General features: G+C 32.8%; 1 protein-coding gene across 1 annotated transcript; it reads right to left on the bottom strand.

Moving 5' to 3' along the window:
• Positions 5,756 to 10,034, bottom strand: LOC109834548 (ABC transporter G family member 11-like). Its single transcript, XM_020402586.1, has 8 exons — positions 9,672 to 10,034; positions 8,848 to 8,927; positions 8,254 to 8,749; positions 8,134 to 8,167; positions 7,816 to 8,008; positions 7,501 to 7,692; positions 7,256 to 7,342; positions 5,756 to 6,500 (listed from the first exon to the last, which is right to left on the bottom strand). Exons 1-8 carry the CDS (start codon positions 10,009 to 10,011, stop codon positions 5,892 to 5,894), a joined length of 2,031 nt encoding a protein of 676 aa, XP_020258175.1. The 5' UTR covers positions 10,012 to 10,034; the 3' UTR covers positions 5,756 to 5,891.

The raw sequence follows: 13,549 nt of genomic DNA, 5'->3' as shown, positions 1-13,549 counted from the left end.
ACGGCGAGCCCGACTTCAACACCTCCATCTCCTCCTCTTCCCTCCACTCCCCGCCTTCATCCCCCAGACCCTCCCTCTTCCTCTCTTTGTCGAGCTTCCCCACGCCGAACTTGTTGCTGCTCAAGTTCCCGCCGACCAGCCCAACTCTGAGCTTCCCTTCGCCCTCAACTTGAGACCCGACCACCTCTTACCACCGTCAGTCGTCACCGTCCTCTCTTCCCCGTCGGAGACCACCGACGCTATGCTGCCGCTCTAAGCTCCGCTCAAAGAACTCCCCGCCGTCGCCGAGTTCACCCCGAGTCCCAGCTAAGATCCGCGTTGGTCAGAAAACAGTGCCACATCAGCAGCTTAAACACAGATTAAGCCACCGCGTGCAACGCACGTGATGAGTTCTCGCCGAAAAAGTGGTCGCCGACGAGGAAAAAGACCTAATTGGTAATTTTATTCAATTAAAATGCCTTAACGCCGATTTTTTTAATTAAAATACCTTCTTGGCAAATGAGGTTGAAATAAAATACCAATATGGGTATTTAGCCCATTGGAAAGTGATTCATGAGACCCACAAATGTCTGTTTTGTACTTATCACACAGAATATATTAATGCATTTTTAGAAAGTTTTTAAATTGTTTTAAGGGTTTTTTTCATATATATCCTTCAAGTTATAAGTGTTTCTAAATTTGCCCCTCAAATCATTACAATTCTAAATTTACCCCTCTAATTATTTATTTTACTCAACTTCAGCTCTATATAATTAATTATGCTAGAATTTAACATTTTTTAAATTTAGAATTAACTCTATGTCCTTGTTTTAAATATTTTAATAAAATAATTTAAGGGAAAAAACGGTTCACCTTGTTACAATGTAAAGTCCAACCCGTTATAAAAAAAATTACGTTGTGTTTCTCTCTAGTGGCATTTTCTTTGTTCTCGCATGTAACCTCCCTCCTACCCTATGTGCCGGTACGAACCAATCTTGGTGAAAGCCCCATCGGTGGCAAAGTCTCATTACTCCACATAGTTTAACTCCATCACACGACATAGTGAATCGTTTAACCCCGTTACACGACACAATGAATCTATTTGATGCATTTGATACACAATTGCCTATCACATATAAAAAAACCAGAATTCGTATGATTGAGTTCATTAATACAGTTGATATAACTAAACATGTAGCAACTCAGATTACGCCCAATATCACCAGTAACTTAGGAATTGCTATTGATTCATCCCGAGAAGAAGAGAAACAATATGGGTTTTTTTAAATAATGGGTTGGGTTTTGTTTTGTAATGAGTTTTTGCTGAAATTATTTTATTAGAAGATTTAAAATAAGGTCTAAAGGTAAATTTAACTTTAAAACGTTCAAAAATTTAACATGGATCATGTATAGGGGTAAAATTGGATAAAAGAAACAATCTGAGAGATAATTTCAAAATTACAATAACTTGAGGGACATATTTAAAAATACCCATACTTTAAGGGGAATATATTGAAAAAAAAGCCTTTCTTTTAAATTTTTAGGGTTCTTTCCATATATGCATCTCAATCTTGAGTTATTTTTAAAGTTGCTTTCCAAATCGTTACAATTTCAACATTACCCCTCAAATTGCTTTCTTTCACCAAAAGTATCCTTAGCATTAACGTCCCTTAAATATTTTATTTTAATACTTTCTAGAGCAAAATTACCTCTGCATTCTTATTTTCTATGAATCTTCTCAAGATCAACAAAAAAAAAATATTCCTTGTATACTTTTGGAATCCAATCTATTAGAAATCAAAACCCAACATGTCATTAAAAGATCAAAACTTTTAAATTTATTTTAAATTTATTAAAAATTTTGAAAAATCAAAACTTATACTTTTATTAATCTGGTGTTTTTATATATTTACTAGTTTTTACACACGTGCAATGCACGTGATTTAATACCATGATTAAGTATTTTTGGCAGTTTGTTTAAATGGGATACACCCAATTTAAATTTTCATGTTGATATTTGAATTGACAAAAAACAAATATAATTTAAAAATAATTTGAATTTTCATATTATTTTTGACCGATATGAAACTAAGCTTTATTTGAGAAAGTATAGCATTGCAAAGTGAAAAATATTAAAATAGTGTTATACAAGGAAGGTGAATATTTAAAAACAATATGGCAAAATGATTGATTTAAAGTATGTTAAAACGATGCAAAAGAGAATATGAAGTTTATTCCTAATCATTGATAGACTTCATAAAAAATATAAATTAAAGATTAATGCTAACTCTAGTATACTTTTATATGATAAAAACATCCACATAAGAATATAAAAGTACTAAAAAAATTCATGAAACTCCCTTCTAAAGATTCCTAATTTCACTCAAAATAATTAAACTATTCTATAAAATATTCATAAAATATTATTTTTATTTCTTCTATTTTATTTTTTATTGAGTTAAGATCAATCCTTCTTCAAGTTTATCATTTATCATTTCTCGGACAATTCTAGAGTATTGTCTTCATCATCTACATCAATTGTGACATCAGGCTAATTTTGTATTTTTTATGCTATTATCTTTCCTAGGCTCGTTAATTTTTTATCATCTCATTTAACTTTACAAAGAAGTCAAATGTACTTATGATGTTCAACACAAACTGCTCAAAATATAGACTTTGATTTTTTTTCTATTTCAATGAGAATAAATATTAATTTCATATATATAAAATTCTTTGTGTTCCTAATTTATTACTTAAATAAATTAGAAGCTATCTCTTTATTTTCCTCTAAAATGAATTCTTCTGATGTGCATCCAATAAGAATTTCTGTTATTTCAATAATATTACCTTTGCTCTATCCCTGTCATTTTCCATAAAGATCTAAACTAAATACCTGCATTATTCATTACCAATTTCTCTTAGATTATAATATTAATATTTAATTTGAAGAACACAGTATGGAATTTATGAATACTTACTAATTTTTCTTATGTCTTCCATGGAGATTTTTTCTTTGATTAGGATAAAGTTATTAAATTATTTTTTAATGTAACTCATTCAGTGCTTCATTAATAGATATGTCTTATGTTAATGCCAATTCAAGTGATTCATTGACGTTTTCTGAATTTTAGATTTATTTCCATCACTTTCCCATTTGCAATGGAAATAACTCAATTCTTTTAAAGTTATCTCTAAATATTCTAATAGTTTCTCCATATGTAATTCCTTGTATTCTTTTACCCTATAAATATTATTAACGTCAAAGATTAAAGTTTCTAAATTAAAATCAATTAATGCTAAGGTATAATATTATAGTGTTTTATCATTTCTATGGATTTAAACATCTATCAATTAATGTTACGAATGTATTTTGGCTACCCCAACTTATTACTAAAATTATATGAAATTACTTTAATTTATATAGTGCCGATAATTTTTAATCTATAATATTTTTAATATATATGAAAAATACCAAACAATTACACTTTTCTTTGCCAAGTTTTAAAAATTTAGCCCATTTTTGTGGTTTTGAACTTTGAGGGTGTGATTTATAATTTTTAAAATTTTGAAAGAGTTTTTTAAAAAAATTACTTTTAAGTTTGGTAGTTATAAATTCTATGTTTTATGTGTTGGTGGTAATTTTTTAAATGTTAGTATATTTCTTATAACTCTAAATTTTTGAGGGTGTCTTTTGTAATTATTAAAACTATAGATTAATTTTGAAAAATATTAAATTTCAGCGGTCTACCAATCGACAAATTTGATGTGTGCTAGTTAAAAATTTTGAAAATTTAGAGTTTGTTTTTACGATTTTTAAATTTTGAAGGAGTTTTTTAAAAATTTTGAGGTTAATTTTGGCAAATTTTAATTTTTTAGGTGTCTAAGATTAATATCTTGAATTCATCTTATTTTATTTACAAATTTTAGAATTTTAGGGTGGCTTTTTTTAATTTGACTAGTCCTTGTGGGATCGACCTTGATAGCTACAACGAGTCCGTGCGCTTGCGGATTTGCCCTATCATTCATCAGTGTTATTTATAAGTTTTAAAATTTTACAATTTTAATGTGTTTGTCTGTAATTTAAACTTTTGAGGGTGTTTCTATAATTTTTGAGACATTGAGGTGTTAACTGTAAATTTTAAATTCTTTGCAAACTGATGTTAATTTTTTAATTTCATGTTTTTTATTTTAAGTTTTGAGACATTTGGATGAGTTTTATAATTTTGAACTTTTCAGGGTCTTTTCTATAATTTTTAAACTTTTTTTGAACTTTTGAAGGTGTTTCTATAAATTTTAAGATATTGAGGGTGTTAATTAAAAAATTTAAATTTAAATGTCAAAAATTTTAGGTGTATCAAGGTAATCTCTTGAATTCATCTGTGTTGTTTGTAAGTTTTAAAATTTTAGAATTTTAATGTGCTTGTTTGTAATTTAAACTTTTGAGGATGTTTTTATAATTTTTGAGACATTGAGGTGTTAAATGTAAATTTTAAATTCTTTGCAAACTGATGTTAATTTTTTAATTTCATGTTTTTTATTTTAAGTTTTGAGACATTTGGATGAGTTTTATAATTTTGAATTTCTCAGGGTCTTTTCTGCAATTTTAAAACTTTTTATGGTTTTTTTGCAATACTTCATGTATTATAATATGTTATCTACTTGTAATTTTTTTATCTTAACAAACTAATATCATTTTTATATTTTATATATTTTATTAATATTAGTTTTTTTAAATTGTTAAGTTAAACATGGTTCACATAGGATTAGGATAAGATATGACTATGATTAGGATAGATTAAGATATAAATAAAATATTCAAAATAGTGAAGGGTAATATTGACCATTGAAAATTAGGATTTGATTATAGATAAGGTAGTTCAAACTATAAAGGGGTATATTTGTCTAAAAAAGATTTTCCGAACTCATGCTTTTAAAGAGAGTATGAAGTATGATTTATTTATTTTATATAGTAAGGTTATTATATTTGGTCATATTTCAATACACAAATTCTCCTACTGCAATGGCCAATTAAATTTTTTAAGTAGAATATTATTCAAGGATGAGAAAGCAGCAATATTTTGTTGCGGGCCGGGCATTTCCAGGGAAAGCCTGACGCAAGTGGATGTTATATTGTGGAAGTGAAAACTATAGGATAGACAAATGCTTAACATAAATTATTTATTAAAGTGGTGATTTAGATATTTTTTTAATAAAAATATTAATGAATTTAACAGAATATTCCATGTAGATTCAGCGTCATTTAAACTGGAGAGCAAACTTAAAAGAAAAAATTGATTTGAAGGGCAGTTTTAAAAGTACAATGATTTGAGGAGCAATTTAAAGATAGCTATGATTTGGAGGATATATATGGAAAAAAAACCTTTAAATGTAAACATTAATCATAAGTGGGTCCCTGGTACCACTTTTCAAATATATCATTTTCGTTATAAACAAACAATAATATTTGGATTCTCTTCCCAAAACATACTATTTATTCCACTATTTTAACAAGCCAAATACTAATTTAAAATTTTGGATTGCTAAGAATTCATTGGACTTCTTAGGACATCTCCAACAGCTTCTCTAAAATTTTCTCCAAAATGGGGAAGCAAAAGTCATATTCTCGAAATTATTTTTACACCAACTCCAACAGCTTCTTCATTTTAAAGAATCCCTTTTTTCCTCCAAAAATTTAGAGAATGCTGCAGATTTGGGGAAGCTTCCCCATTTTTTCTCCTCCATCCCTATTTTGGGGAATGAGATGAGAAATCTGTTGGACCAAAAACCTAACTATATTCTCTAAAAATGGGAAATGGGAAAGCTGTTGGAGATGCTCTTACATTGTCATAAATTCAAAATACAAATCCAGTGGCCAAACAGCCCCTTGTTTATTTTACACAGACAAATTTTACCTACCTCAACGCGGGTTTCATCTTCTCACTTACCTTCACAATAACCAAAAACAACACCCTGTACAAAATCACCATCCCCATCAAAATCCCAAGATCAACCCACTTAGAGTAACCAACCTCCATCTCCCAAAGATCCCTGACAATTTCTTCCCCAGTTACAATATTATGCACGTCTTCACCCTCTTTCTTTTCAAAACTTAGCCCAATAAACTCGTTCTTATAATACCCTTGATTTGCATACTTATGAAATGACATATAGTACATTGGATATCTCCATATAGGCTTTGGTATATCATTACGTAGCCTGAAAAATCCTCCACAAAGCATCATAAGACCCTGGACACCTGAGCCAGCGATTATCCCCATGAGATAATTAGGCACGATACTTGCGATGACCATCATTAGACCCTCGACTAATAACATGCACATGTATAGAATTAGACAGAAGCAGGCAAAGTGATCAAAGCCTGGTTGGAGACCGATAAGATAGTAGGCCAAGGATGCAGGGACTACAGAGACAAGGAAGAGGTAAGGAGCGGAAGAGAGTGTGCTGCTGATGACGAATGCAGTTACTCCGTAGTGCCCATTTAGTCTTTCTTGGTGAAATATCTGAAATATTGACAGAGTGGAATATGAAAATATTTGAAACATTAACGGAACGGACTAAGTAAAATCTTGAACTTGAAGTCAGATCAGCTCATGATGTTTACCAAACATTTCAAAGAAGAAGCTAACCTGATATTTTAACCCATTAAGCCCTCTAGCTATTTTATTTCAATATATTGAGTCTCCAGGGCAGTTCTCTATCGTATACATTTCTAAAAGACTATTCTGTTGAGATAATTTGGTAATACTTCTGGTGGAAAACTATCATGTGGAACTCGATTGACGGGAAATATTATTTGTAAGGGCATATTGGGTAAATATATTTGGTCGAGTGCTTCATAGGAATGTGAGGTAAATGTCAAAGGCTGATCTGACTTTGAGCTCATAAAATCCTTAAACATTGACAAAATAGAACGAGGAAATATATTAAACATTGACAGAATGGAATAAAAGATCTTAGACATTAACAAGAACTGTAATCAATGTTGTATATAGGGTTTAAGATTATTGAAGCAATGTGAATCTTTGATTGAGCTCTCGTATCTTGATTTCTATTTCAGTAACTATCCTATTCAAGAATATCAGAATGTCATTGGAGAAGTGAAAATAAAAGAATAAAGTTTTGTTCCTGGAAGCTTTCTAATATCACCTTTCTAAACTCACTACTACTTGAAAAGGTTTGCTAATATTTATGTTACTTTCTTTCAAGTACAGTACTAAAACTACAGTGCTGATGCAATAAAATTTCAATAACTGACCTTCATCTCTTCCACAAATGAAGGAAATCCGCTAATTCCCATAAAAGTCAAGAATCCAGCTACAAACATGAGAGCCGATCCTCTGGCCTGAAAATTATTAGTAAATACAAGTTCGTCAAGTAATTTATATTTGTGAGTTTAATTACATCCTCTGGCCTGAAAATTATTAGTAAATACAAGTTCGTCAAGTAATTTATATTTGTGAGTTTAATTACGCATAGAAAGACTGTTTTTTTACTTCCTACCTGAATTGAGCCATAATCATGTCCAATGTTATGGAACATTGTACCAATGCTCAGACACAACGCAGCATAAATTGCAAGGCGCAGCCAGTAGTAGCCAAGATCTCTGTACATATTGACAAATGATCTCTTTGTGAGGACGGTACATTGAGAAATGAAACTAGCTTGATTCCCTTTTTTTACAAGGTCTCCTTCCTGCAAAATAGTCATCAACCGCTCAGTCACGGGATTTTTACTTAATTATCCAGTAAATAAGTAGAGGCGGAAAGAGAAAAATGATTGACTAGCAACATGACAGGTTAACAAATACTAGCTTACCGTTTTGATGATCTGAGCTACTTGCAGTGTTACTTCTTGCCAAGTATTTGACAATCTGTATGATCTTGTGGTAAAAAGAATATATATTGAAGTACAATCCATAATTTGAGAGTTCTCTTTTCCTGTATTATGTAGCACATGTACAACATTTGAAAGCTGTATTTCATTCCTGATAAAATTTGATGATTGTATCCTTCAGAAGATTCAACAAATTTTCCAATCAAATGCTTGCTGTATGGACTTTGATAGGTAATCTTAGATGTGATCTATTCGTAGGAAAAATTAAACCTCCATTTTACAGGTATATAATTTTGCTACCGTGAGAAGATTGTAGATTGTGAATCACAATGAACTTTAAAAAATACCATATCATAAAAAAAAAGCTATAATACTCTCAATAAAAACATGAAATCAGCAATAACGATCATTATTCTCAACACGTAATAAACTCAAACGGAACTAGACTTACCTCATTGGCCATAGTTCTAGGTCCAAAATAAACAGTTATGCCGGAAGATAAAAGGCACAAGTTATCAAACAGCTCAAAAACTTCACTGCTAGGCTGATGAATTGATGCAATAGTGTTCATATCATCAAACTTCGCTAAGTTGGCAATCCTATTCATTACATGAAATGATGCAGCGCTATCTAGGCCACTAGTTGGCTCATCCAAAAATAGAAGCTTCGGACGAGTCAAGATTTCAATGCAAATGCTAACTCTTCTCCTTTGGCCACCACTGATTCCTTTTGAATGTACCCCTCCAATGCTTGTATTCACTGCATCTTGCAATCCCATTTCCTTTATAGTTACCTCTGCTCTTTGTCTTTTCTCGGACTTTGACATAGAATTAGGGAGTTGGAGTTCCGCAGAGTAGTATACAGCTTCTTTAACCGTCAATGTTGTCATTAGGATATCATTTTGAGTGACATAAGCCTGCACAAACAGAGAAAAGTGTTACAACTTTCAAGTACAAAGAGTCACTGATTATAAACAAAACTATAATTGAGATTTTATAGCGTAGATGTTCTTACTGATGTTCCGAAGGATAGAGTTTGCTTACGACCATTCACTAAAATATTTCCAGATTGCTTTGCGTTTGATCCTAGCCTCCCTGGTAGAGAATTAACCATTAAAGATCACTTACAAAATCTGATACAAAACCTTGCAGTTTCAGCATAATACTGCATAATTGACCAATTAAGGGGTGGCAAAGGTTGATATAGTTATTTTCTACAGTATATAAATTGAATTACTCGAAATTAAGGGAAGGAAAAAGTTGATATGCTTTATATTCATGAGTATTATAGATTCTTGATAAATTGAAGTGGCTTTGTCTGACCAATTACTGTAATGATATCGTTCAACAGTAAGACCATTTCTTCAATCTTAAATGTCTATTAATTAATGACATCAATTAAGTGAAAACTCGTGTCATTTATAAGGAATAACAGCACTAGTTATATCAAAATCAATCTCTCAGTCTAAAAATTACTTGACGATTACCTGCACTATTATTTAAAGGAAGCCCTTTCAACTTTTGGGAGCCTTATTTTTAGAATTTCGAAAAAGCCCTCTTATCTGAATAAAAATACCCTCACACATAAAAAATCTGCAAAAGTAGCCTCACGCCTAGAAAAAACAATGAGAATCCAGAAGGCTGCTGCTATATGGTTAAGCAAATTGTCCTTCTAATATTAAGGTTGTATTTGGAGAGGAGTTGAAGCTCCATGATGTTCCAACTACGTCCAAATTTCAGTGCACGGGGCTAATAGAATGTTATCAAAACACCAACTATTATTGCAAAAGCAGAATAGCTTAAAATTAGGAAAACTGCTGCTGCATTCAGAATTCATACCAGCGAGAGCATCAAGAAGTGTTGACTTGCCACAGCCGGACGGACCCATGATAGCCAAAACCTGACCGGGCCGAGCAAACCCTGTCAAGCCTGACAGGATCTTACGGGACGATCTGTTGCCGTCGAATGCGGTCACCGATAGATCCTCCCATGTCACACAAACCCCTTCCTCCTCCGCCGACTCAATGTGAACCGAACAGTCGACAGACCGATCGCCTGACCTTTCCATTAATGCCATCGAGTTCCCAATAGACTTGAAATTTTTACTTCTAGTTGCTGGAGATAATGGGTATTTATAGCTGAGATTTTGAAAGGCAACTTTGATGTCAGACATGGTCATGTACAGTGAGCTTTCTTAACACTGCAAATTTGCACTCAAGACGATATCATTTTATCATCTTGAGATCAACATTAATAAACACCTTGTAACACTGCAAATTTGCACTCAAGACGATATCATTTTATCATCTTGAGATCAACATTAATAAACACCTTGCAAGTTATATTTTTTTCTCACCACATTTAACAGTAGGGTCACTTCTCTTCTTTCTATTTGAAACTAGTATTTAACCCGTGCAAAGCACGGGCTAGTATTAATCTTTTGGTTCGTTTTATGTGTACAAATTTTCATGCATCGCTTGCGCTTCTGTGATAACACTTTTTGTTGTCTTTCTTAATTTCAGCATCGTTCTCAATTCAAAGAATTATTGTTTTTTTTTAGAAAAAGGTTGGACTACCACAAAGGTAATCCAGCCAGCTAAATTAATCAGAAATGGTTGTTACATAAAAATACACACCCCCAACCAAGAGTGAGTATTATAGTCCATATCAGAAGCTACAGAGAATGAAAAACAACACCCCTCTGTACATAATCATGGATTTCCAACAAGAGAAAGATCATAATAAGATCTAACAAAAACCAAAAGCAGAGCAGTTCATAATGGAACAGAGTTCTAAAGGATAAAAAACAAAAAACATCACTACTGAACCATTTGTAACTCATTCTAGCTGAATCACCATACTCTCCACACCTCTGTCCTCTCTTCTGACCGCTCCAGCAGCTTGAAAATCTATCAGCATTCAAAGAATTATTGTTAAGTTCCAATTGAATGTATTTATGCTAAAATGCATGTTTTCTCTACTTTTGCTAAGTTTCTAAACTTAAATGCAAAATAAATTAGACATACTTATATTGTATGAAACCTAATTTTCTTTGTAATAAAAATAATCAATTATATTAAATGGATAACTTTTACAGTCCAACACACGTACTTGAGAAACTATAAGATTACTTAATCACAAAATATGATAAGGATTAATGTATGACATCAGTATCAGAGATCAGAAAACACAATTCATAGTCACATTTGTATTATAAATTCAATGCATATTCAAATAAAATATATATTCAAATAAAATATAAATTCTAAAATTCTAAAACCAATAGACTTGAAATTTTTACTTCTAGTTGCTGGAGATAATGGGTATTTATAGCTGAGATTTTGAAAGGCAACTTTGATGTCAGACATGGTCATGTACAGTGAGCTTTCTTAACACTGCAAATTTGCACTCAAGACGATATCATTTTATCATCTTGAGATCAACATTAATAAACACCTTGAAAGTTATATTTTTTTTCTCACCACATTTAACAGCTTCTATTTGAAATGTCATGAGAAAACCAGGAAGCCATAGTTGGAGTAAAGACAGTCTTAAGTTTCGCATGCTATCTTTTTGAGAGATACAAACCATAGTTGCATGGAATCAATTCGTTCCGGTTCATGGACGGGTACAGGAGCGTAGTACGCCACTCATTGTGAAGAGGGTATGATGGTTTAAGCTTAGACGATGCGCTATGATACGTGGTACGCTTTAGGTTCGGTTCTTAAACATAAGAATTAGTGGTTTTGTAAGAGTAAAATTTAAGAAATATGCTAGTTGATATCATTAATGGTAAAAGAACCTTGAGTATCATGTTGCAATATGGTATGCATATTTTATTTTCTTAATTTCTCACATTTTTATTGTTTATTCTTTTAAAAAAGAGTTATTTTTAAAAAAAAAATTAACTGGTTTAAATTCTAAATCAAGCCGCTGGATTTGGTGAATCGAGTCCTACCTCACATGAATTTGGGATGATTGAACCCGAGTCATGGTTCATTATAGCGTCCAAAGTTCCCGACTTCTATGATACAAACATATATGATAGATGTAACTTAGACTCGGTCTCGTGTGACCAAATTAACTATTCTCAGTAGAGAAAATCGTGGGAAGTGAGTTGTTGAGAGAAAATCTCTCAGGGACAGTTTTGAGGGGGTGGAGATTATCAGTTTGGCCACTATAAAAGGTGGAGTGTCAGGTACGGGAGATGATCACACTAAGAACCTATCAAGTGAACTTCAGAATGCGATGGAGGATCTGGCGTACGGGACACTGAAAGTGGATTCGAGCTTACCAGACTTGAAGGGCTGATTTGCAAATCTTTTAAGCTCAAGGACAATTGTAATAAATGTAACAAATCTGTTACAAACCGTTAATTTTGCTTTTTGTTCTGTTGTTGAGTCTGTGCACGTTTTGTGCACGTTTTGATTCTTTTGCTGTTGAGCTGCTGTATAAAAGAGGAAATGTAAAGAGAATCCAATATGAATGAAATAGTATTGCTTTCCTCTTCTCAAACTCAATTTCAGCTCTCATTCTATCTCTCTCTTTCCTTTCAATTCTATCTTGCAATTCTTCTTCCACCTTGTTTTCAGGCTCGTAATGGCTAGGAGTACAACCAGGAGGATCAATAGGGAAGCGCGATCCTCACAATTGGTATCAGAGCAATTGGAGTTGGAGGCGGGAGCTGAATCCATGGGCGATCGTGAGATAGCTTCAAGAGATGAGGTGAATCAACAAGGAGATCGCAGGGAGGAGACTCTCATTCAACAGGGACTCTTCAATCAGATGGCTCGTGTGGATGAATCCTTCACTCAACAGAAACTCATCAATCAAGAATTCTTGGCGCAGTTGAAGGAGATATCTTCTTAATTGCAAGAACTCAAGAACTCTAAGGAAAAATTAGGCACTGAAGTAAGAAGCGGTCAAAGGATTTTGGGTTCAGGATCAAGAAACGATCGTATAATTCTTGAATCATCAGATAATGGAGTGAGGAATGATCAAAGAATCTTGGGTTCAGGAGCAAGAAATGATCATGGACTTTTGGGGTCAGGAATCAGGGATCAATTTCAGGGAAGTGGTCAACAAACCTCATATCATGGTAACAGAGTGAGGAATGATCAAGGAATATTTGGTTCAGGAACAAGAAATGATCATGGATTTTTGGGGTCGGGAATCAGAGATCAGTTTTAGGGAAGTGATCAACAAACTCCATACCATGGTAATCCCTTGACTCAAAAGAATTCTTTCTTTAGTAATCAAAAACTAGTTCAACCAAAATCTTTGAGATTGGATTTTCCATCTTTTTCTGGTTCCAAGAATGTTATATCTTGGTTGGAACAGATTGAGCAAATTTTTGATTACTATGATATTAAGAATGATGAGTGGGTGAAAGTCTGTTCATTCTATCTAAGGGATGAGGCATTGCAGTGGTATATGTGGTATGCAAAAAATCTAGAGGATTATAATTACTGGGAAGTCTTCAAGGAAGAAATCATCACTAGATTTGGACCCAGTGAACTCCTTAGACCCTATGATACCTTCTCCACCATGAAACAAACCTCCACTGCCAGGGAGTATTTGGGAAATTTTTAACAGGCTTTAGGAATGTTAGATGACCAGCCATCAAGAAGGCACATACTGGAAAAATTCATAGGAGGGTTGAAAGATGAACTCAGATATGAGGTAGTTGTTGCCAGACCTTCTTTGAAGGGTGATGT

The sequence above is a fragment of the Asparagus officinalis genome, chromosome 3 (genome assembly GCF_001876935.1).
Source record: "Asparagus officinalis chromosome 3, Aspof.V1, whole genome shotgun sequence".
Classification (NCBI taxonomy): Eukaryota; Viridiplantae; Streptophyta; class Magnoliopsida; order Asparagales; family Asparagaceae; genus Asparagus; species Asparagus officinalis.
Note: the sequence above shows the minus strand (reverse complement) of the source record. Positions and strands in the feature narration are given on the sequence as shown.